The sequence below is a fragment of the Pristiophorus japonicus genome, chromosome 6, assembly GCF_044704955.1.
Source record: "Pristiophorus japonicus isolate sPriJap1 chromosome 6, sPriJap1.hap1, whole genome shotgun sequence".
NCBI lineage: Eukaryota > Metazoa > Chordata > Chondrichthyes > Pristiophoridae > Pristiophorus > Pristiophorus japonicus.
The window spans coordinates 267,114,958-267,141,429 of record NC_091982.1 but is presented as its reverse complement, the minus strand read 5'-3'; the positions used below and the strand labels follow the sequence as shown (position 1 = coordinate 267,141,429).

At 47.5% G+C, this 26,472-nt stretch overlaps 1 protein-coding gene across 1 annotated transcript in view; it reads right to left on the bottom strand.

Moving 5' to 3' along the window:
- Positions 1 to 26,472, bottom strand: part of LOC139266316 (adhesion G-protein coupled receptor G7-like) — a 98,836-nt gene that overhangs the window by 49,373 nt on the left and 22,991 nt on the right. The window contains exons 4-6 of the mRNA XM_070884137.1: positions 10,522 to 10,607; positions 6,361 to 6,491; positions 4,401 to 4,420 (exon numbers count right to left, since the gene is read on the bottom strand). Coding sequence (XP_070740238.1) covers positions 4,401 to 4,420; positions 6,361 to 6,491; positions 10,522 to 10,607 — 237 coding nt within the window. The remainder of the gene's footprint in view (positions 1 to 4,400; positions 4,421 to 6,360; positions 6,492 to 10,521; positions 10,608 to 26,472) is intronic.

The window sequence follows — 26,472 nt, the reverse complement described above, 5'->3', positions numbered from 1 at the left end:
TGGCTGCCCAGAGCCATGTGACTGCAGCTCCAGGCCTGCACTGCGATGCGCAGTCAGAGGAGGCCTCAGGACCGGGAACTCACGTGGCTGCAGCAGGATAAAGTAACTGCGCAGTTTTTTTAAAGTTCTTTACCCGATCGCTCGCGGGAAGCAGCCCACTGGGATTTCTGGGCCATTAGAGCAGAGGTAGGTTGTAATGTAATGTTATTGAAGCTGGAGAAGAGGCCAGGCCACCAGTCGGGAAGGAGAGTTCCAGTTGTCGCTGAAGGAGGAGGGGAGGACAGTCGCCGATGTGAGAGAGGGGGACCCGGTCGTCAGTGAGGGGGAGGTCGTCTGTCGCAGAAGGTGTTCCGATCGTCGCTGGAGGGTGGGAGCAGAGGCCCAATGTCCAGGTCCAGGTGCGGGGGACGTCAGAGGTCAGCGATGGGAGGCCTGCAGTTGGCCCGGATGGTCCGAATTCGTGGGACTCATTGCGGGTCGTCGGAGGTCGCTGGGGGACGTCGGACGTCATCGGAGGTTGCTGGGGGATGTCGGGGTTCATCGGAGGTCGCCGGGGGATGTCGGGGTTCGTCGGAGGTTGTCGGGGGACGTCGGAGGTTGTCGGAGGTTGCCGGGGGTTGCCGGGAGACGTCGGAGGTCGGCGGCAGACATCGGAGGTCGCTGGGGGATGTCGGGGGTCGTCGGAGGTCGCTGGGGGACATCGGAGGTTGTCGGAGGTTGCCGGGGGTTGCCGGGAGACGTCGGAGGTCGGCGGCAGACATCGGAGGTCGCTGGGGGACGTCGGAAGTTGTCGGAGGTTGCCGGGGGTTGCCGGGAGACGTCGGAGGTCGGCGGCAGACATCGGAGGTCGCTGGGGGATGTCGGGGGTCGTCGGAGGTCGCTGGGGGACATCGGAGGTTGTCGGAGGTTGCCGGGGGTTGCCGGGAGACGTCGGAGATCGGCGGAGATTGGCGGGAGACATCGGAGGTTGCTGTAAGGCAAAGGTCCACCACCAGCCTCTCCTCACCACACAGCACTGCCCCCCAATCATCAAGATCCACGGCACGGCTCTGGATACCGTAGACCACTTCCCATATATCAACAAGAGCAGGCATCGACGACGAGATCCAACACCGCCTCCAGTGCAGCCTTTGGTCACCTGAGGAAAAGAATGTTTGAAGACCAGGACCTCAAAACTGCCACCAAGCTCATGATCTACAGGGCTGTAGCAATACCCACCCTCCTGTGTGGCTCAGAGACATGGACCATGTACAGTAGACACCTCAAGTTGCTGGAGAAATATCACCAACGATGTCTCCGCAAGATCCTACAAATCCCCTGGGAGGACAGGTGCACCAACATCAACGTCCTCATCCAGGCTAACATCCCCAGCATCGAAGCACTGACCACACTCGATCAGCTCCACTGGGCAGGCCACATAGTCCGCATGCCAGACACAAGACTCCCAAAGCAAGTGCTCTACTCGGAGCTCCTTCATGGCAAACGAGCCAAAGGTGGGCAGCGGAAACGTTACAAGGACACCCTCAAAGCCTGATAAAGTGTAACATCCCCATTGACACCTGGGAGTCCCTGGCCCAAGACCGCCCTAAGTGGAGGAAGTGCATCCGGGAGGGCGCTGAGCACCTCGAGTCTCATCGCCGCGAGCATGCAGAGATCAAGCGCAGACAGCGGAAAGAGCGTGCGGCAAACCTGTCCCACCCTTCCCTTCCCTCAACAACTATCTGTCCCACCTGTGACAGAGTCTGTGGCTCTCATATTGGACTGTTCAGCCACCAAAGAACTCACTTCAGGAGTGGAAGCATGTCTTTCTCGATTCCAAGGGATTGCCTATGATGATGATGAATGTAATGTTATAGCACACCATTCAGCCCATTGCCACTGTAATGCCTCTCCGAAAGAGTTCTCCACCAAGTGCATTACCCTCTTCTTTGCCCGTACTCATAAAATTTTGTTTTCAACTATTTAGCTACATCCTTTATAAACATTTTTATGGATTTTGCTTCTGGTAGGCCATTCCGTGTTGTGACAACCCTCTAAACAAAAACTATTCTAAATTCTCCCTTCGCTCTTTTGGTGATAAATCTCAAATTTATGCCTTCTAGTTACCGGCCCACCAACGAACGGAAATACTTTCTCCTTGGTTTACTTTACTTATTCATAATTTTGAATATCTCTACTAGAGTGCAGGAAACTATAGACCAGTTAGCCTAATATCTGCCGTTGGGAAAATGCTGGAATCCATTATTAAGGAAGCAGTAGCAGGACATTTGGAAAAGCATAATTCAATCAAGCAGAGTCATTGAAAGCACACATGCAGGTGCAGCAAGCAGTTAGGAAGGCAAATGGATATGTTGGCCTTCATTGCAAGAGGATTTGAGCACAGGAGCAAGGATGTTTTACTACAATTATACAGGGCCTTGGTAGGACCACACCTGGAGTATTGTGTGCAGTTTTGGTCTACTTACCTAAGAAAGGATATACTTGCCATAGAGGGAGTGCAGCGAAAAATCATCAGACGGATTCCTGGGATGGCAGAACTGTCGTATGAGGAGAGATTGGGTCGACTAGGCCTATATTCACTGGAGTTTAGAAGAATGAGGGGATCTCATTGAAACGTATAAAATTCTGACGGGTCTAGACAGACTGGATGCGGGGAGGATGTTTCCCCGGAACTGGGAAGTCTAGAACAAGGGGTCACAGTCTCAGGATAAGAGGTAGGAAATTTAGGACTGAGATGAGGAGAAATGTTTTCACTCAGAGGGTGGTGAACCTGTGGAATTCTCTCTCACATATTTAAGAGGGTGATAGATAGATTTCTAGACACAAAAGGCATCAAGGGGTATGGGGAGAAAGCGGGAATATGGTGTTGAGATAGAGGATCAGCCATGATCATATTGAATGGCGGTGCAGGCTCGAAGGGACGAATGGCCTACTCATGCTCCTATTTTCTACAACGGTACATCATCATCATTCTAGGCAGTCCCTTGGAGTCGAGAATGGCTTGCTTCCACACAAGAAATGAGTTCTCAGGTAACTGAAGAGTCCAATGCGGGACCTACGGTCTCTGTCACAGGTGGTTGAAGGAACGGGTGGTGGGGGAGTGCTTGGGTTGCCACACGCTCCTTCTGCTGTCAACGCTTGGCTTCAGCTTGCTCTTGGCAAAGAAACTCGAGGTGTTCAGCATTTTCCCGGATGCTTTTCCTCCACTTTGGGTGGTCTTGGGCCAAGGATTCCCAGGTGTCGGTGGGGATGTTACATTTTTTCAAGGAGGCTTTGAGGGTGTCCTTGAATTGTTTCCTCTGCCCATCTGGGGCTCGCTTGCCATATCAGAGCTCCGATTAGAGCGCTTGTTTTGGGAATCTCGTGTCAGGCATGCGGGCAATGTGGCCCATCCAGCGGAGCTGATCGAACGTGGTCAGTGCTTCGATGCTGGGAATATTGCCTGAGTGAGGACACTGATGTTGGTACGCCTATCCTGCCAATGGATTTGCAGGATCTTGCAGAGGCAGCGTTGGTGGTCCTTCTCCAGTGTTTTAAGGTGCCTACTGTACATAGTCCATGTCCCTGAGCCATATAGGAGGGCAGGTATCACCACTGCTCTGTAGACCATGATCTTGGTGCAGGGTTTGAGGTCCTGCTCTTCAAACATTCTCTTCCTCAGGCAACTGAAGGCTGCACTGGCACACTAAAGGCAGTGTTGGACCTCGTCATCGATGTCTGCGCTTTTTGACATTAGGCTCCTGAGGTATGGAAAGTGGTCCACATTGTCCAAGGCCTCGTCGTGGATTTCGATAACTGGCGGGGGGGCAATGCTGTGTGGTGGGGGCAGGTTGGTCGAGGACCTTTGTCTTACGGATGTTTAGTGTAAGGCTCATGCTCTTGCACGCCTCGGTGAAAGTATTGCCGAAGGCTTGGAGTTCGGCCTCCGAGTGCACGCAGTTCGATGATGGAGGATGGGACATCCTTGGACCTTACAACTATACAGGGTATTGGTGAGGCCACACCTTGAATACTGCGTACAGTTTTGGTCTCCGTATTTAAGGAAGGATACACTTGCATTGGAGGCTATTCAGAGAAGGTTCACTAGGTTGATTCCGGAGATGAGGGGGTTGACTTATGAAGATCGGTTGAGGATGTTGGGCCTATACTCATTGGAGTTCAGAAGAATGAGAGGTGATCTTAGAAACATAGAAACATAGAAATTTACAGCGCATGAGGAGGCCAATCTGGCCAATCATCTCCGCTCCGGCCGACAAAGAGCCATACGGCCCTTGGTCAGCAGCCCTAAAGGTTACATGTAAATCTATGAACAATGATGGGAAGGCAAAGAGCACCCAGGCTAATCAATCCGCCTCACCACAACTGCGACACCTCTTATACTGAAACATTCTACACTCCACCCCAACCAGAGCCATGGGATCTCCTGGGAGAGGCAAATACCAGATAAAAACCCAGGCCAATTTAGGAAAAGAAAATCTGGGAAAATTCCTCTCCGACCCACCGAGGTGATCGAAATTAGTCCAGGAGATCACCCTGGCCGTATTCTATTTCCTGCTCCATTATATCTGCTCTGTCCAACAAAAGGTCATCCAGTCTAATCCCAATTACCTGCTCTCGGTCCGTAACCCTCCAGGTCACTGCACTTCAAGTGCCCATCCAACCATCCCTTAAAAGTGGTGAGGGTTTCTGCATCCACCACTCTTCCAGGCAACGAGTTCCAGATCCCCAAAACCCTCTGCGTAAAGAAGCCCCCCCCTCAAATCACCTCTAAACCTTCCACCAACCACCTTAAAATTATGCCCTCTCATTACAGACCCTTCCACCAATGGAAATAGACCCTTACTATCCACTATGTCCAGGCCCCTCAATATTTTGTCCACCTCAATGAGGTCTTCTCTCAACCTCCTCTGTTCTAATGAGAACAAACCCAGCCTATCAAATCTGTCCTCATAACTAAGATTCTCCATTCCAGGCAGCATCCTAGTAAATCTCCTCTGCACCCTCTCTAGTGCAATCACGTCCTTCCTAAAATACGGCGACCAGAACTGCACGCAATACTCCAGTTGTGGCCTAACCAAAGTATTATACAATTTAAGCATAACCTCCCTGCTCTTACATTCTGTGCCTCGGCCAATAAAGGCAAGCATTCCGTATGCCTTCTTAACCACCTTACCCACCTGGCCTGCTACTTTCAGGGATCTGTGGACAAGCACTCCAAGGTCCCTTTGTTCATCTACACTATTACGTGGCCTACCGCTTAATGTGTATACCCTTTCCTTATTAGCCCTCCCAAAGTGCATTACCTCACACTTCTCTGAATTAAATTCCATTTGCCACTGCTCTGCCCACCTGACCAGTAGATTGATATCCTCCTGCAGCCCATGACTTTCCTCTTCATTATCAACCACACAGCCAATTTTAGTGTCGTCTGCAAACTTCTTAATCATAGTCCCTATATTCAAATCTAAATCGTTGATAAATACCACAAAAGCAAGGGTCCCAGTACTGAGCCCTGCGGAACCCCACTGGAAACATATCAGATAATGAGGGGGCTCGACAAGATAGATGCAGAGAGGATATTTCCACTCATAGGGGAAACTAAAACTAGGGGGCATAGTCTCAGACTAAGGGGCCGCCCATTTAAAACTGAGATGAGGAGGAATTTCTTCCCTCAGAGGGTTGTAAATCTGTGGAATTCTCTGCCCAAGAGAACTGTAGAGGCTGGGTCACTGAATATATTTAAGGCGGAGATAGACAGATTTTTGAGCGATAAGGGAATAAAGGGTTATGGGGAGCGGGCGGGGAAGTGGAGCTACATCCATGATCAGATCAGCCATGATCTTATTAAATGGCGGAGCAGGCTCGAGGGGTCAAATGGCCTACTCCTGCTCCTATTGCTTATATTCTTATGTTCTTATGTAATGCACGTACAAATTATGTAACCATCACACAATGATGGATACAATATGAGAAATGTTTCTGGATATTTTATAGATATGTAGAGTTAGGATTGGGAGTATTGTTATATTTGAGGATTTTCAAAAAAGTTTCAATCAAATTGATGCTTCTGCAGTGATTACTGTTCATTGGATTTGTTAATGCAACAAGAAGAAGAAAACTCGCGTGCTTTATATAATACCAGCAGGTCGCCAGTGGCCTTATTCACAGTGAATCTGAGGCTGATACAAAATACAACAATTTATTACCAAATCAAATGTAATTCATATATTTGACAAGAAATAAACAATTTCAAGTTTGTTTCAAGAAACATCAAAAATGTTCTCTCTGATTTCATATGTGCAAATTTTATATTATTTTGCACATTTTATTATTGAGTGATTTATTCATATAATGTCTTACTTTGATATGAAACTAGTCCCCATCCAGTACGACTGTCAGTAGAATTGATTTGATTTGATTTCACTGCAACTTGTGGACACACTTGATCCAGGTTTTGAGAAATTGTCATGTTTTCAAGGTCTTTAGTCAAGCTAAAACGAGAAAGCAATATATTAAATAAAATCACCATTCACTTTAAGTGCAAAGATTGTGAATCTTTTATTATAGTTTGTCTCATTTTGGGCTATGAATATTTGGAAACATTGCCCTGAAAACCCATGTGCCTTCTCACTAAGGCAGTACGGATGAAGGCACTTACGCCAAATTTCGGAGGATTTTCCGTGGATTTTCGGAGCCAACGTATTTGTACATAATACACCACCACCCCTGGACCCGCCCTGCTGCCCCCACAGCCCCCCCCTTACATACACACACACACAGGGGGTGAAATTGCCCTGTGGCCCAATTGGGGGCGGTAACCTTCTGGGGCCGGGACTTTCCGTGCCTGATGCAGAGGTCCTGCCCCCGCCGCTGAATTCAGCTTACATTCTCACGCGCTCCACTTCCTTTGGGAGCAGTTACCAGGGCGCTACTGTGGCGGTGAGGGAAGAGCGACGCGGATGCTCCACATTGTGCTGACGTGCTTCAACGCCCCTCCCCTTGGCTTAAAGGGGAGGGCTGCTGTGCACTCTATAAGGCCTCTAATGGCCGCCACTACAGAATGCCAGGCTACAGGATGGTGGCCTGGACGACGCGAGGGCCACCCATCGTAGCGCCAACCCGAGAGTCAGAAATCAAAAAAAGATGGTGGCCCAGGATATTAGCACCCTCCCCTTTAAGGCGCGCCCCGAGAGCAGATGTTGGCCAGCTTGCGAAACTGGTGTTGACATCCACTCATACCAGCCTCACGGCCATGGAACAATTTTCCCTGCGGGGCTTTAAAGGGTTGGTGCGAGGCGGCAAGGGGCCGGTTGCACAGCAGCCCAGGGTGTTAACCGCATGGCAACCCCTCCGCAAATTCTTGGCCAATTTCACGGGAGGTGGTAGCACCCCGCTTCCCCGGGCAAATAGCCTTCCCCCGGAGGCGCTAACTTCGCTTTAAAAAGGGACAATTTCACCCCCACGCACTTTTGGCTTTGAAAAGTGTTAGCATAAATTATTTAGACACGTGCCCTTACAAGTGCTACAGTTTAGGACAGAAGCTTACGATAGTTGAGTATGCTGAGGTGAATGCCCAGACAAAAATAAATAATAGCTTGCATTTATATGCTAATTTTCATATCCACAGGCTGTTCCAAAGCATTTGACAGCCAATGAATTGCTTTTAAATTGTAATCACTGTTAGTTTGTAGGCAAATGTGGTAGCCATTGTGCACACAAGATCCCACGAACAGCAATGATATAAATGACCAATTAATTTGTTTTGGTGGTGTTGATTGAGGGATAAATATTGGCCAGGACACTGGGAGAACTTCACTGCTCTTCTTCAAATAATGTCATGGGATCTTTTACGTCCACCTGAGAGGGCTGATGTAAAAGATCCTATGGTTTAATGTCTCATCTAAAAGACAGAAATACCAACAATGCAGCATCCCTACATTACTGCACTGAAGTGTTAGCCTCGATTATGTACTCAAGTCTGAGACTGGGGCTTGAAGTGACATTGTTACAATTGAAACAAAGCACAAATAAAGCTAACATGTCTTTGTGAAGGTTACAAAAAGATTGGAGGGCATTTTGTGAAGAAATCACTATAGTCAGCTTTTCCAGAACTGGGGGAAAGCTTTCTGGTGTGATTCAATAAGATGCATCGATGAAATATCCATTACGAACTGAAGTAATTATAACAGAACTGTGTTAAAGCTAAATATCTGGCTAAAACCATCATTACCATCATTTAATCCCCCACCATCAACATCCTTGGGGTCACTATTGACCAGAAACTTAACTGGTCCAGCAACATAGAGCATGTCAGAGGCTGGGTATTTTGCGGCCAGTGTCTCACCTCCTGACTCCCCAAAGCCTTTCCACCATCTACACGGCACAAGTCAGGAGTGTGATGGAATACTCTCCACTTACCTGGATGAATGTAGCTCCAACAACACTCAAGGAGTTCGACACCATCCAGAACAATGCAGCCCATTGATTGGCACTCCATCCACCACCTTAAACATTCGCTCCTTCTACCACCGTGACTGCAGTGCAAGATGCATTGCAGAAATTCGCCAAGGCTTCTTCGACATTACCTCCCTAATCCATGACCTCTACTACTGAGAAGGACAAGGGCAAGATGTGCATGGGAACACCACCATCTCCAAGTTCCCCTACAAGTCACACACCAACCTGACTTGGAAATATATTGTCGTCCATCGTCGCTGGGTCAAAATCCTGGAACTCATTACTTAGCAGCTCTGTGGGAACACCTTCACCACACGGACTGCAGGGGTTCAAGCAGCTCTGTGGGAACACCTTCACCACACGGACTGCAGGGGTTCAAGCAGCTCTGTGGGAACACCTTCACCACACGGACTGCAGGGGTTCAAGCAGGTGGCTCACCACCACCTCTTCAAGGGCAATTATGGATTAGCAATAAATGCGGCATTGCCAATGATGCCTACATCCTATGAATAAATTGTAAAAAATGATTCTTACTTGCAAAAAGATCACATAAATGGTCAAAACTGAAATTGGGAGATTATGGGCTCAATTTTCCCAGTATTTGCACATTTTTTTTGGAGTGGGCTGCTTTTTCTGGCCGAACTTAAAAATCCCCAGTTTCCCCAATCAATTTGCACCAGCATAACTCAGTTAGTTACGTTTTTTTTTCCTCAAAAGGGGTCATTACCAGCCACCTAAGCCAATTCTGGCCATTTAGGCAACTTTGGCCAGTTAATAGTTAATCCATTTCTACTTAGGCCAGCGTATGTGGCCCCTCGAGAAAACCCTTGCGGAGAGTTAAAGAAATCGGCGCAGGTAAGTACATCAGAGGCGTTTGACCTGGGCTAGGAGAGCGGGAAGTGGAGCAGACCTGGACCGGCACGAGATCGGGGGCCACAGAGCGGCGGGAAGGCACCAGAGAGGCTCGGCGGGGGGGGGGGGGAGGGAGTGAACTGGTCGGCACGAAATCGGGGGCCACAGAGCGGCGGGAAGGCACCAGAGAGGCTCGGGGGGGGGGGAGGGAGTGAACTGGTCGGCACGAAATCGGGGGCCACAGAGCGGCGGGAAGGCACCAGAGAGGCTCGGGGGGGGGGGAGGGAGTGAACTGGTCGGCACGAAATCGGGGGCCACAGAGCGGCGGGAAGGCACCAGAGAGGCTCGGCGGGGGAGGGCGCTCATCGCAGCTGACCAGGAAGGCACCTCACTTGGAGCTCTACTGCGCATGTGCGGCCATTTCAGCGACGTCAAGAACGTCAGTTTTTTTCACCGCGCATGCGCAGAAGGCCCAGCTCCTTTTTCTAGCGCAAAACACAGGCTCCACCCCCCGAGGCGACTGGCCACGCTGCGCGGTTGCAGATTAGAGGCCAAACATTGGGGAAACTTCGGAGATTTTTTTCTGGAGCATCTATTTACCTAATTAAGCGGCGCAACTCAGGCAATATGCCAGAAAACAGGCTCAGGGAAATTTGAGCCCTATGTTTGGGAGGATCCGAGTTAAAGAGTGATAATGGGCAGACAGGTGACAGCGGCAGAAAATAATGGCAAAGTCTTGCAATGTCTGCTGCTAGCCTGGTTATGATGACTGATAGACTAACTTCATTGTGAAGCTTGACAGATCAGAAAAGCTGGTTTTCGGCGCATCGCGCCCCAAATACCGGCTTTTGCGAGGCCTCGTTAGGTCTGTCCAGACTTCATACGGACCCGGTGAGGCCAGAATTTTAGCCCCATTATCTGATCATTATCACATTTCAGTTTGTGGGCGCTTGCTGTGCACAAATTATCTGCCGCGTTTCCTACATTACAACAGTGACTACACTCCAAAAATACTTCATTGGCTGTAAAGCGTTTTGAGACATGAAAGGCGCTATATAATTCCAAGTATTTCTTTCTTTCTTTCTGAATATCATAGTTCAAGCTTCCAAATAGTTACCTTAAAATTGGCTTATGTATTTTCAATAAACACAGATGCAGCACACTGAGCAAATTCCGTAACAATAATTACATTTTTCATAATGATCTTAGTACCTTGACAGTGCTTTCCACAGTTCACTAATGATGTCAGGCTTCACTTCCAGCATATTACAGAATGTTATTATTGCATTTATGCAAGTCTATAGGGAAACACAAAAGTTAGAAAGACGCATGAACTTCAGACAAAACTCTCAATTTCATACTAAATCTGTGAGATAAGTATGCACAATAGATAGTGTAAAATTAAACTGTATTAATTCAAAAACAATGTTTATAGGACTAATCTAATAAACAGGTGATGAAAAGGGTATTTTCTCTAATGTGCACAATATTATGAACACAGGTGAAATGTTGGATTCTTTTATTTTAATAGTTTCATTAATCCTAGTAGTTTAAATGAACATTGATGTTTAAGTTGGTACTTTATCTAAATTGCTATGTTGGCTGCTATGATCTCCAATCAGAGAAAGCAATTTGCTATAATCATTTGACTTCACCCTTTTCATTTTTAAAATGATGCTGTTTGATTTCCCATTTTCAGTGAGCTCCTGTGCATACAGAGAGACTCCTAGCTCACAGTTACATAATAGGAACATGAATTAAATTAATTTTAAACAAAGCATCATTTTCAGTACCATGCAGACAACTGAAAGCAAAAACCCCGAACTTTTGTATCTAAAAGAACTAACTTGAGGGCTGCGATCCTGCCGCCGCTCAGTGGACCCGTTGGTGACGAGTCTGCTGTGAAATTTAAAATGATTGACAACGGCGATTTGTACAGAGCAGCATTAACGGAGTGCACTTAAACAGAGTATTTGATTTGGATATTTGGAAAGATTGGGAATTCAGAGAAGAGGGGAAGGAGTTGTTGCTTTTTGCCTACACTACTTGTAGTGCTTTGTGTTACAGGTAGATAGTTAATTTCATTACCCATAACTCAATCGAGATCAATTAAGTAGTCAAGAAATGAAACTGTAAACTAAGTTACTTAAATACATATTTAATTAAATGTAATTAAATAGAACAAGGTGATATAGGGATGGCAGTGCAGGTGGTGTGCCGCAACTACAGCATGTGGGAGTTTATGGAGAGCATTGTGATCCCACATGACCATGTCTGCAATGAGTGTCTGCACTTCAAGGAACTTCAGCTGAAAGTTGTTGAGCTGGAGTCTGAGGTGCAGACATTGCAGGATATTGGGCGGTGGGGGAGTGGAGTGTTACCTGGAGAGTTTGATCCAGGAGGCAGTCACTACCTTAGGTTAGGTACAGGTCTGGTCAGGGACAGGAAGGTGTGACTGCAACTTAGGTAAGTAAGGGGACGCCGATGCAGTGCAGGAGGAGCCTCAGCATTTTCCCTTATCCAACAGGTATGAGGTTTTTGCTGCCTGTGTGGATGAGGGAAAACCTGTAAGATGGATGAGCAAGCTAACCATGGCACCATGGTGCAGGAAGCCATTCAAGTGGTGAAAGTGAAAGAAAATGTATTTGTGGTAGGGAACAGTATAGTCAGAGGGATAGATACTGTTCTCTACAGCTGCATCTGGGAGTTCCAAATGTTGTGTTGCCTGCCCGGTGCCAGGGTTAAAGACATCTCCTCACGGTTAGAGAACATAGAAACATAGAAAGTAGGTGCAGGAGTTGGCCATTCAGCCCTTCGAGCCTGCACCACAATTCAATATGATCATGACTGATCATGCAACTTTAGTACCCCATTCCAGCTTTCTCTCCATACTCTTTGATCCCTTTAGCCGTAAGGGCCACATCTAACTCCCTTTTGAATATATCTAAATGAACTGGCCTCAACAACTTTCTGTGGTAGAGAATTCTACAGGTTCACAATTCTCTGAGTGAAGAAGTTTTGCCTCATCTCGGTCCTAAATGGCTTACCCCTTATCCTTAGATTGTGACCCCTGGTTCTGGACTTTCCCAACATCGGGAACATTCTTCCTGCATCTAACCTGTCTAAACCCGTCAGAATTTTATATGTTTCTATGAGATCCCCTCTCATTCTTCTAAATTCCAGTGAATATAAGCCTAGCCGATCCAGTCTTTCTTCATATGTCAGTCCTGCCATCCCGGAATCAGTCTGATGAACCTTTGCTGCACTCCCTCAATAGCAAGAATGTCCTTCCTCAGATTAGGAGACCAAAACTATACACAATATTCAAGGTGTGGCCTCACCAAGGTCCTGTACAACTGCAGTAAGACCTCTCTGCTCCTTTACTCAAATCCCCTAGCTATGAAGGCCAACATACCATTTGCCTTCTTCACCGCCTGTTGTACCTGCATGCCAACTTTCAATGACTGATGTACCATGACACCCAGGTCTCGTTGCACCTCCCCTTTTCCTAATCTGTCACCATTCAGATAATATTCTGCCTTCCTGCTTTTGCCACCAAAGTGGATAACCTCACATTTATCTACATTATACTGCATCTGCCATGCATTTGCCCACTCATCTAACATGTCCAAGTCACCCTGTAGCCTCTTGACATCCTCCTCACAGCTCACACCTCCACCCAGCTTAGTGTCATCTGCAAACTTGGAGATATTACATTCAATTCCTTTGTCTAAATCATTCATGTATATTGTAAATTGCTGGGGTCCCAGCACTGAACCTTGCGGTACCCTACTAGTCACTGCCTGCCATTCTGAAAAGGTCCCGTTTATTCCTACTCTTTGTTTCCTGTCTGCCAACCAGTTCTTTAACTACGTCAATACATTACCCGCAATACCATGTGCTTTAATTCTGCACACTAATCTCTTATGTGGGACCTTGTCAAAAGCCTTTTGAAAGTCCAAATACACCACATCCACTGGTTCTCCCTTTTCCACTCTACTAGTTCCATCCTCAAAACATTCTAGAAGATTTGTCAAGCATGTCAGAAATCTTGGAACAATCCTGTCACTGCTTTCCAAATGCGCTGCTATTACATCTTTAATAATTGATTCCAACATTTTCCCCACTACCGATGTCAGGCTAACTGGTCTATAATTCCCTGTTTTCTCTCTCCATCCTTTTTTAAAAAGTGGGGTTACATTAGCTACCCTCCAATCCATAGGAACTGATCCAGAGTCTATAGAATGTTGGAAAATGACCACCAATGCATTCACTATTTCTAGGGTCACTTCCTTAAGTATCTGGGATGCAGACTATCAGGCCCTGGGGATTATCAGCCTTCAATCCCATCAATTGCCTTTACACAATTTCCTAATAAGGATTTCCTTCAGTTCCTCCTTCTCGCTAAACCCTCGCTCCCCTAATATATCCAGAAGGTTATTTGTGTCTTCCTTAGTGAAGACAGAACCAAAGTATTTGTTCAATTGGTCTGCCATTTCTTTGTTCCCCATTATAAATTCACCTGAATCTGACTGCAAGGGCCCTACATTTGTCTTCACAAATCATTTTCTCTTCACGTATCTATAGAAGCTTTTACAGTCAGTTTTTATGTTCCCTGCAAGCTTCCTCTCATACTCTATTTTCCCTCTCCTAATTAAACCCTTTGTCCTCCTCTGCTGAATTCTAAATTTCTCCCAGTCCTCAGGTTTGCTGCTTTTTCTGGCCAATTTATATGCCTCTTCCTTGGATTTAACACTATCCCTAATTTCCCTTGGTAGCCACGGTTGAGCCACCTTCCCCGTTTTATTTTTACGCCAGACGGGGAGTAAAAATAAAACAGGGAAGGTGGCTCAACCGTGGCTTACAATTGTTGAAGTTCATCCATGTGGAGTGGGAAGGGGAGTATCTACTTGCCGTGGTCCATGTCGGAACATATAAAAACATAAGAGTATAAGAAATAGGAGCAGGAATAGGACATTTGACCCCTCGAGCCTGCTCCGCCATTTAATAAGATCATGGACTCAGCTCCACTTCCCTGCCTGCTCCCCATAACCCTTTACTCCCTTATCTCTCAAAAATCTGTCTATCTCTGCCTTAAATATATTCAATGACCCAGCCTCCACAGCTCTCCGGGGAAGAGAATGCCACAGATTTACAACCCTCTGAGAGAAGTAATTCCTCCTCATTTCAGTTTTAAACGGGCGACCCCTTATAGTGAAACTATGGCCCCTAGTTCTAGATTCCCCCACGAGGGGAAATGTCCTCTCTGCGTCCACCTTGTCGAGCCCCTTCATTATCTTATATGTTTCGATAAGATCACCTCTCATTCTTCTGAACTCCAATGAGTAGAGGCCCAACCTCCTCAACCTGTCTTCATAAGTCAACCTCCTCATCTCCAGAATCACCCTAGTGAACCTTCTCTGAATCAAAGCAAATTTCCTTAAATCAGAGACAAAAACTGCACGCAGTACTCTAGGTGTGGCTCACCAATACCCTGTACAGTTGTAGCAGGACTTATCTGCTTTTATACTCTATCCCCCTTGCAATAAAGGCCAACATTCCATTTGCCTTCCTGATTACTTGCTGTACCTGCATACTAACTTTTTGTGTTTCATGCACAAGGATCCCCAGGTCCCTCTGTGCTGTAGCACTTTGCAATTTTTCTCCATTTAAATTATAATCTGCTTTTCTATTTTTTCTGCCAAAGTGGATAACCTCACATTGTCCCACATTGTACACCATCTGCCAAATTTTTGCCCACTTGCTTAGCCTGTCTATATCTCTTTGCAGATTTCTTGTGTCCTCCTCACAATTTGCTTTCCCACCCATTTATCTATCATCAGCAAACTTGGCTACATTTCACTCGGTCCCTTCATTCAAATCATTGACAGAGAATGTAATAGTTGAGGCCCCAGCACCAATCCCTGCAGCACCCCACTAGTTACTGTTTGCCAACCAGAATATGACCCGTTTATCCCAACTCTTTGGTTTCTGTTCGTTAGCTAATCCTCTATCCATGCTAATATATTACCCCCAATCCCGTGAACTTTTATCTTGTGCAGTAACCTTTTCTGTGGCACCTTACCGAATGCCTTCTGGAAATCCAAATCCACCACATACCCTGGTTCCCCCTTATCCACACTGCTTGTTACATCCTCAAAGAACTCTAGCAAATTTGTCAACCACGATGTGCCTTTCATTAAACCATGCTGACTCTGCTTGATTGAATTATGCTTTTCCAAATGTCCTGCTACTGCTTCATTAATAATGGACTCCAGCATTTTCTCAATGCCAGATGTTAAACTAACCCTTCTATAGTTTGCTGCTTTCTGTCTGCCTCCTTTTTTTAATAGGGGTGTTACATTTGCAGTTTTCCAATCCCCTGGGACCTCCCCAGAATCCAGGGAATTTTGGTAGATTGCAACCAATGCATCCACTATCTCTGCAGCCACTTCTTTTAAAGACCCTAGGATGTAAGTCATCAGGTCCAGGGGACTTGTCCGCCTTTAGTCTCATTCTTTTACCAAGTAATACATTAGTGATAGTCATTGTGTTAAGTTCCTTCCTCCCTATCATCATCATCATCATAGGCAGTCCCTCGGAATCGAGGAAAACTTGCTTCCACTCCTGAAGTGAGTTCTTTGATGGCTGAACAGTCCAATACGAGAGCCACAGACTCTGTCACAGGTGGGACAGATAGTCGCTGAGGGAAGGGGTGGGTGGGACTGGTTTGCTGCATGCTCTTTCCGCTGTCTGCACTTGATTTCTGCATGCTCTCGGCGTTGAGACTCGAGGTGCTCAGTGCCCTCTCGGATACACTTCCTCCACTTAGGGCGGTCTTTGGCCAGGGACTCCCAGGTGTCAGTGAGGTTGTCGCACTTTATCAGGGAGGCTTTGAGGGTGTCCCTGTAATGTTTCCGCTGCCCACATTTGGCTCATTTGCCATGAAGGAGCTCCGAGTAGAGCACTTGCTTTAGGAGTCTCGTGTCTGGGGCATGCAGACAATGTGGCCTGCCCAGCCGAGCTGATCGAGTGTGGTCAGTTCTTCAATGCTGGGGATGTTAGCCTGGATGAGGACGCTGATGTTGATGCGCCTGTCCTCCTTGGGGATTTGTAGGATCTTGCGGAGACATCGTTGGTAATATTTCTCCAGCAACTTGAGGTGTCTGCTGTACATGGTCCACATCTCTGAGCCATACAGGAAGGCGGGTATTACTACAGCCCTGTAGACCATGAGCTTTGTGACAGTTTTGAGGGCCTGGTCTTCAAACACTCTTTTCCGAAGGCGGCCGAAGGCTGCACTGGTGCACTGGAGGCGGTGTTGGATCTTGTCGTCGATGCCTGCTCTTGTTGATAGGAGATTCCCGAGATATGGGAAGTGGTCCACGGTGTCCAGGGCCGGGCCGTGGATCTTGATGACTGGGGGGTCAGTGCTGTGCAGTGAGAACAGGCTGGTGGAGGTCCTTTGTCTTATGGATGTTTAGCGTAAGGCCCATGCTTTCGTACGCCTCAGTAAATACGTCGACTATGTCCTGGAGTTCAGCCTCTGTATGTGCACAGACACAGGCGTCGTCCGCGTACTGTAGCTCGACGACAGAGGTTGGGATGGTCTTGGACCTGGCCTGGAGACGGCGCAGGTTGAACAGGTTCCCACTGGTTCTGTAGTTTAGTTCCACTCCAGCGGGGAGCTTGTTGACTGTGAGGTGGAGCATGGCGGCGAGGAAGATTGAGAAGAGGGTTGGGGCGATGACACAGCCCTATTTGACCCCGGTCCGGATGTGGATTGGGTCTGTGATGGATCCACTGGTAAGGATCACGGCCTGCATGTCGTCGTGGAGCAGGCGGAGGATGGTGACGAACTTTTGTGGGCATCCGAAACGGAGGAGGACACTCCATAGACCCTCGCGGTTGACAGTGTCAAAGGCCTTTGTAAGGTCGAAGACGGCCATGTATAAGGGCTGGTGCTGTTCCCTGTATTTTTCCTGTAGCTGTCACGCTGCAAAAATCATGTCCGTTGTGCCCCGGAGGGGACGAAATCCGCACTGTGACTCCGGGAGGAGGTCCTCAGACACGGGAAGAAGACGGTTGAGGAGGACTCTGGCGACGACTTTCCCAGTGGCTGATAGCCGGGAGATTCCCCTGTAGTTGCCATAGTCGGACTCGTCCCCTTTTTTAAAGATGGTCACGGTTATTGCATCTCTGTGATCTCCCGGCATGCTCTCCTCCCTCCAGATGAGAGAGATGAGGTCGTGTATTCGCGCCAGCAGTGCCTCTCTGCCATACTTCAATGCCTCAGCAGGGATTCCGTCCGCACCCGTAGCCTTGTTGTTTTTAAGCTGTCTTATGACTTTTTCAAACCAGTCCTGGTGTTTCCTGGTTGGGTAACCGAGTGTCTCTTCGCAGGCACTGGTTATGAAGGCCTGGATGGCAGACCAAGTGCTGTGGGCATTCTGCGTCTCGGGATCGACAAGGCACACCAGGTTAGCTGTGAGGCTCTGACTGTATAGGGCTCTCTTAGCTGGGTCCTTAAGTGCTCCGGCATTGACTTTTTTGCGACACTGCTTCTGCTGCCCCCTCCGCTTTGGGGCTATGTTGATGTAGATGATGGATCGGATTAGGCGGTGGTCTGTCCAGCAGTCGTCGGCCTGTCATGGCGCGGGTGATGCACACATCCTTGCGATCCCTGGCTCGGATGATGATATAGTCGAGCAGGTGCCAGTGTTTGGAGCGAGGGTCTTGCCACGATGCCTTGTATTTGTCTCTCTGGCGGAACAGGGTGTTGGTGATAACAATTTCCTGTTCTAGACATTTTGTCAGGAGTAGGGTACCGCTGGAGTTGGCTTTCCCTACCCCCTCTCTGCCAATCACGCCCCCCCCCCAGAGGTCCTTGCTAACCCTGGCGTTGAAGTCACCGAGGAGGATCAGTTTGCCGCCCGCGAGGATGCAGGACAGGGGTTTTTTGAGGTTGGTGTAAAAACCCTCTTTGGCCTCATCAGTTGCATCGAGTGTTGGGGCACACGCACTGATGACTGTGGCGCACTGGTTCCGGGATAGGGTGAGTCGAAGAGTCATGAGGCATTCGTTCGCTCCACAAGGGGAGTCTTTAAGGCGGTCGACCAGCTCGTTTTTGATGGTGAAGCCGGCTCCATGGAAGCGGCGTTCTTCCTCTGGTTTCCCTTTCCAGAAGAAGGTGTAACCTCCACCTTGTTCCTTGAGCTGACCTTCCCCTGCCCGCCGGGTCTCGTTTAGGGCAGCGATGTCAATATCAAAGCGTCTAAGATCCCGGGCAACTATGGCGGTGCGGCGTTCCGGCCTGTCACTGTTGGGTTTGTCTATGAGGGTCCTGACGTTCCAGGTCCCGAACTTCATGTTAACGGAGTGGGAGATGCCTGTGTGTGAGTTCTTTTAACGTGTGGTGGTCGTTGCACACCGGTTACCACACGGGCTTAGCTGAGCAAGGTCTTGATCCAGTGGCAAGGGGTCCAAGACGACTGGAGACCAGGCATTGCTATATGGGCCTAGTTGCCTACGGCGAGATGTTGGCAGTAGACTCGGCAGCCGAGGTGGTAGGTCCCTAGTGAGCTCCCCCGCTCCAAACAACTCCCACCAGCTCTCAGCAACTTTCCACCAACCTCCCCAACCTCCTCCCTCCCGCTGTCTAAACCTCTCCTAACCAAATAGACCCTAATAGGGGGGTCTAAGCACGTAAACCCAAACCCTTACCCCTTACCTTAATCCCAACCCAGCGAGACCCACGAGCTCGGGCCATTCGGGCCTACCTCAGGCTTTCCACCACATCACTCATCGACGTCCTCGACGACCTCCGGCGACCTCCGGCAATCACCGACGACCTCTGGCGCGTCTCACGAGTTCGGGCCATCTGGGCCTACCTCAGGCTTCCCACCACATTACCCATCGGCGACCTCCAACGACCTTCGGCAACCTCCAGCAACCAACGACGTTCCCCGATGACCTCCGGCAAACTCCGGAGGCGGCGCCCTTGACCTGGACCTGGCTATCAGGCCTCCACCCCCACTCCAGCGATGATCAGAACACCTCCAGTGACGGTGGATGGGCCTCTCCTTCCTCCCTATAGCCCTTTGATTATCCACTATTGGGATGTTTTTAGTGTCTTCTACCTTGAAGAACAATACAAAATATTTGTTCAAAGTCTCTGCCATTTCCCTGTTCCCCATTATTAATTCCACAGTCTCATCCTCTAGTGGACCAACAGTTACTTTTGCCACTCTTTTCCTGTTTATGTATCTGCAGAAACTCTTGCTATCTGTTTTTATATTTTGTGCTGGTTTACTTTCATAATTTATCTTTCCTCTCCATTTTTTTTTGTCATTCTTTGCTGGCTTTTAAAAGTTTCCCAATCCTCTGGCCTCTCACTAGTCTTGGCCATATTGTATACCCTTGTTTTCAATTTGATATCATCCTTTATTTCCTTAGTTAGCCACGGATAGTTATCCCTTCTCTTATAGTCTTTCCTTCTCATTGGGATATATTTTTGTTGAGAGTTATGAAATATCTCTTTAAATGTCTGCCACTCTTCATCGACCGTCCCACACTTTAATCTATTTTCCCAGCCCACTTTAGCCAACTCTGCCCTCACACCTTTGTAGTCTCCTTTGTTTAGGACACCAGTTTGAGATCCAACTTTCTCACTCTCCAACTGAATTTGAAATTCAACCATGTTATAGTCACTCTTTCCTAGAGGATCCTTTACTTGGAGATTGTTTATTAATCCTGTCTCATTACACAGTACCAGATCTAAGATAGCCTGCTCCCTGGTTGGTTCCGCAACGTACTGTTCGAGGAAACTATCCCGGATACACTCTATGAACTCTTCCTCAAGGCTACCCTTGTCCAATCAATATGAAGGTTAAAATCGCCCATGATTATTGCCGTTCCTTTTTTACAAACTTCCATTATTTCTTGATTAATATGCTGTCCAACAGTGTAGCTACTTTTAGGGGGCCTATAGATTACTATCGATAACTCCACCAGCGACTCTTCCCCAAAAGCCAACAACATAGGTAGAACTAGGAATGATGTTCTGCTGAGAGAGTTTGAGAAGTTAGAGTCAAAATTAAAAAGCAGAACCTCAAAGGTAATAATCTCTCGATTGTTAAGTGAGCCACGTGCCAATTGGCATAGGGATGAACAGATTAGAGGGTTAAATGCATGGCGCAAAAAGTGGTGTGGGAGGCAGGGGTTTTTGCTTCGTGTGACACTGGCACCAGTACTGGGGAAAGAGGCAGCTGTTCCTTTGGGTTGGGCTCCACTTGAAACAGGCTGCGACCAGTGTCCTAGCAAATCGAATAACCAGGGCAGTAGACGGGGCTTTGAACTAATGAAGGGGGGGTGGGAGGATTCAGGAAAGAGTGAATTTAAAAGCAGTGAGAGAAATGTCAAGGCTCTGGAGCAAAGCAGAGTTTTGGGTAAAAATCAACAGAGTGGGTCAGGAAGGGACAGAGAAAGTAACAAAGGTAATCGGGCATTAGTGACTAAGGTGACATCAGGAAAAAAATAGAAAAAAGTCAAAGCTGAAGGCACTATATCTGATTGTGTGAAGCATTCGCAACAAAATAGATGAATGAATAGCACAAATAGAAATTAATAGGTTTGATCTAATAGCCATTACAGAGACGTGGTTGCAAAGTGACCAAGGTTGGGAACAAAATATTACAGGATACTTAACTTTTAGAAGAGATGGGCAAAATAGAAAAAGAGGGCTAGCCCCGATAATAAAGGATGGGACAAAGATAGTCGAGAGAAAGGACCTTAGCTCCTAAAATCAAGAAGCAGAATCAGTTTGGGTGGAGCTAAGAAAAACAAGGGGCAGAAAATATTGATGGGAGTTGTTTATTGGCCCCCAAACAGTGGTTGTAATGTAGGGTAGGGTTTAAATCAGGAGATTAGAGGCGCATGTAGTAAGGGTAATATAGTAATCATGGACGACTTTAATCTATATATAGATTGGGCAAACCAGATTTGCAGTACAGGTGCAGCGCCTAAAATCCGGAACCCTCGGGACTGAGGCCATTCCGGATTCTGGGCTTTTCCGGACTTTTGATTTGCTTTCTGATGTCACGGGTATTTCCAAGTTTTGGAACATCAGAAAGGTGGGGGGGGTCCCGCCGAGGAGCTGTTCAGGCCGTCCGGCCCCATCGAGGCGGTAATCGGGCAGGGTCCCATTGAGGAGGTTGTCAGGCGGGCCGGCGTGAAAGCCCCGATGTAAGGGCAGTGGCGGTGAGGAGAGCGGGGTGAGGAGAGCGGGGTGAGGAGAGCGGGGTGAGGAGAGCGGGATGAGGGGGTGAGGAGAGCGGGGTGAGGGGGTGAGGGGGTGAGGAGAGCGGGGTGAGGAGAGCGGGGTGAGGAGAGCGGGGTGAGGAGAGCGGGGTGAGGTGAGGAGGGTGAGGTGAGGGGGTGAGGAGAGCGGGATGAGGGGGTGAGGAGAGCGGGGTGAGGGGGTGAGGAGAGTGGGGTGAGGTGAGGGGGGTGAGGAGAGCGGGGTGAGGAGAGCGGGGTGAGGAGAGCGGGGTGAGGTGAGGGGGGTGAGGTGAGGGGGTGAGGAGAGTGGGATGAGGGGGTGAGGAGAGCGGGGTGAGGGGGTGAGGAGAGCGGGGTGAGAGGGTGAGGAGAGCGGGGTGAGGGGGTGAGGAGAGCGGGGTGAGGAGAGCGGGGTGAGGTGAGGCCCGAGGTCGGGCAGCGGTGGGGCCCCGTGGCCGTCAGGGTCAGTAGGTCCAAATACCGGAAAATCTGTCGGATTCTGGATGACCCTGCCACCGATCGTCCCGGAGTCCAGATTCCGGAACATTCTCACCTGTAATAGTGTGGCGGATGAATTCATGGAATGTATAAAAGACAGTTTTCTAGATCAGTATGTTGAGGAACCAACTAGGGAACAAGTTATTTTAGAACAAGTATTGTGCAATGAGAAAGGGTTAACTAATAACCTTATTGTAAATGGATCCTTAATATGATAGCATTTTATATTAAGTTTGAAAGTGATTTAGTTAAATCCAAAACTAGGATCTTAAATCTAAACAAAGCAAACTACACAGGTATGAGGGGCGAGTGGGCTCAGGTAGATTGGGAAACTACATTAAAAGGTATGACAGTAAATAAGCAATGACTAGCATTTAAAGAAATAATAATAATTTACAACAAATATACATTCCTTTAAGGCACAACCCCCTTCCACCAGGAAAAATGGTCCAACCATGGCTAACAAGAGAAGTTAAATATAGTATTAAATCAAGGGAAGGGGCTTATAATTTTGCCAAAAAGAGCAATAAGTCTGAGGATTGGGAGGATTTTAGAATTCAGCAAAGGAGAACAATGAAATTCATAAAGAAAGGGAAAATAGAATATGAGAGTGAACTAGCGAGAGACATAAAAACAGACGGTAAAATCTTCTAGAGGTATGTAACAAGGAAAAGATTAGCGAAAAAAAATATGGGTCCCTCACAGGCTGAGAGGGGAGAAATTATAATGGAGAATAAGGAAATGGCAGAAAAATTAAACTGATACTTTCTGTCTGTCTTTACGGAAGAAGACACAAAAAATAGAGGAGAACCAAAGATCTAGCGAGAATGAGGAACTGAAAGAAATTAGTATTAGGAAAAAAATAATACTGGAGAAATTAATGGGACTGAAAGCCAATAAATCCCCTGGACCTGATGGCCTACATCCTAGGGATTTGGAAGAGGTGGCTATAAAAATAGTGTAAGCATTGGTTGTCATCTTCCAAAATTCCGCAGATTCTCAGAACGATTCCCATGGATTGGAAGGTAGCAAATGTAACCACACTATTTAAAACTACAGACCAGTTAGTCTGACATCAGTAGTAGGGAAAATGCTAGAATCTATTATTAAGGACGTGGTAACAGGGCACTTAGAAAATAATAATAGGATTGGGCAGAGTCAACACGGACTTATGAAAGGGAAATCATGTTTGATAAACCTGTTAGAGTTTTTTGAGGTTCTAACCAGCAGAATGGATAAGGGGGAACCAGTGGATGTGGTGTATTTGGATTTGCAGAAGGCATTCGACCAAATGTCATATATACAAGTTTGCTGATGACACAAATCTAGGTGGGAATGCGAGGAGAACGAAAAGAGACTTCAGGCTAAGTGAGTGGGCAGGTCCATGGCAAATGGAATATAATGTGGAGAAATGTGAAGTTACCCACTTTGGTCGGAAAAATAGAAACACAGTATTTTTAAATGGTGAGAGATTTGGAAATGTTGGTGTTCAGAGGGACCTGGGCGCCCTTGTACACAAATCACTGAAAGTTAACATGCAGGTACAGTAGGCAATTAAGAAAGCAAATGGTATGTTGGCCTTTATTACAAGAGGATTTGAGTATGAGCAAAGGGGGCCGAAATTATTCCTTCCCTTAAGACCTGTTATCGCCGGAAATCGGCAGCCACACTGCGGAGTGCCGCTCCTGTGGTATCCTGGCGGTGACCTGCTCCCCCCACTACTGCTCCGCTGCCGCCAATCCATCCGAAGCGCATCATCAGACTGCGCACTGCCGATGATCCCTCCCCCAATCACAAATAACCGCCGAGAAAATCTTGCTGCCGCCGCTCGGTACCACCAACAGCTTTTTCTGCCGGTGCACTGAGCTTGGAGTGCTTCTAAAATGGCGGTGCCGCTGTCATTAAAGGGGAGGACCTACTGCCTTGGGCTTTTTTGTCAGCCAACTGCCATGTCGGGCCAACAATTATGCCCCCAGGTTCAGGGTGCCAGGCTGCCTTTTAGCGGCCCGGCCGAAACCCTCTGTGGTGACCCAGTGGACCAAACTTAAAGAATGGCAATGATCTCCCCTTTAAGTGAAGGGGAGAGGCATGGTGACATGGCACCGTGATGATGTCATCAGCACTATGCTGATGACTGACAGCGACGGACATTCCATCCGCCCCCAACTTCCACTCCTTCAGTGTGCGAACTTATGCTCACCACCACATATCTGCACCCATTATGACCAACTTCCAGTTGCTGGAAAAAAAAGCGAAAGAGCGGAACTTCGCTCAAGAGGCCATCGTATCATCCGCGCTGGTAAAAATAGACGAAACACGGTCGGCAATTTCGGCAATTTCGGCACCAAGATATCTTATTGAAATTATATAGGGCCCTGGTGAGATCACACTTGTGTGTAGTTTGGTCTCCTTACCAAAGGAAGGATATTCTTGCCATAGAGGGAGTGCAACGAAGATTCACCAGACTAATCCCTGGGATGGGGGGATTGTCCTACGAGGAGAGATTGAGTAGACGACGCCTATATTCTCCAGAGTTTAGAACAATGAGAGGTGACCTCATTGAAATATACAGAATTCTTACAGGTCTTGACAGGGTAGATGCAGGGAGGATGTTTTCCCGGGCTGGGGAATATAGAACCAGGGGTCACAGTCTCAAAATAAGGGGTCAGCCATTTAGGACTGAGATGAGGAGAAAGTTCTTCATTTAGGTAATGAGTCTTTGGAATTCTCTACCTCAGAGAGCTGTGTAAGCTCAGTCGTTGAGTATATTCAAGACAGAGATCGCTAGATCTCTTTGGATATTAATGGAATGAAGGAATATGTGGATAGTGCAGGACAGTGGAGTTAGAATCATAGAATCATAGAAATTTACAGCATGGAAGGAGGTCATTATGGCCCATTATGTCCGTGCCAGCCAACTAAGAGCTATCCAGCCTAATCCCATTTTCCAGCTCTTGGTCCATAGTCCTGTAGGTTACGGCACTTTGTGCACATCCAAGTATTTTTTAAATGTGGTGAGGGTTTCTGCCTCTACCACTCTTTCAGGCAGTGAGTTCCAGATCCCCGCCACCCTCTGGATGAAGAAATTAACTTCATAACTCCTCTAAACCTCCCTCCAATTACTTTCAATCTATGTCCCCTGGTTGTTGACTGCTCTGCCAAGGGAAACAGGTCCTTCCTATCCACTCTATCCAGACCCCTCAGAATTTTATACACCTCAATCAGTTCTCCCCTCAGCCTCCTCTGTTCCAAAGAAAACAGACCCAGCATCTCCAATCTTTCCTCATAGCCAAAATTCGCCAGTCCAGACAACATTATTGTAAATCTCCTCTGCACCCTTTCTAGTGCAATCACATCCTTCCTGTAATGTGGTGACCAGAACTGCATGCAGTACTCCAGCTGTGGCCTAACCAGTGTTTTATACAGTTCAAGCATAACCTCCTTGCTCTTGTATTCCATGCCTCAACTTATAAAGGTAAATATTCCATATGCCTTCTTAACCACCTTATCGACCTGGCCTGCTACCTTCAGGGATCTCGACCTGCACTCCAAGGTCCCTCTACACTTTTCAGTGTCATACCATTTAATGTGTATTCCATTGCCTTGTTAGATCTCCCAGATGCATTACCTCACACTTATCTGGATTGAATCCGGAGTTAAGGTAGAAGATCAACCATGACCTTATTGAATGGCGGAGCAGGCTCGAGGGGTCAAATAGCCTACTCCTGCTCTTATTTTCTTATGTTCTTATGTTAACCCGCTGTCAAAACGCACACACCTGCATTTCCCAGTGTCGGGTCTGCCAGCACTGTAGGCTCAACAGGCAGTAGAGGGGAAACCAATTCAAATCACTAATGGCTTGTTTACAGCCATTTAATAACGCTTTTTTTCCCAGCTTTTTAATTTTCACAGGTCTCCCACAGGTTTACATAACAACATAAGAACATAAGAAATAGGAACAGGAGTAGGCCATACGGCCCCTCGAGCCTGCTCTGCCATTTAATACGATCATGGCTGATCCGATCATGGACTCAGCTCCACTTCCCTGCCCGTTCTCCATAACCCCTTAATCCCTTATCGTTTAAAAAGCTGTCTATTTCTGTCTTAAATTTATTCAATGTCCCAGCTTCCACAGCTCTCTGAGGCAGCGAATTCCACAGATCCACACCCTCTGAGAAAATAAATTTCACCTCATCTCAGTTTTAAATAGGCGGCCCCTTATTCTAAGATCATCCCTCTAGTTCGAGTCTCTTCTACCAGTGGAAGCATCCTCTCTGCATCCACCGTGTCTAGCCCCCTCATAATCTTATATGTTTCGATAAGATCAACTCTCATTCTTCTGAATTCCAATGAGTAGAGACTCAACCTACTCAAACTTTCCTCATA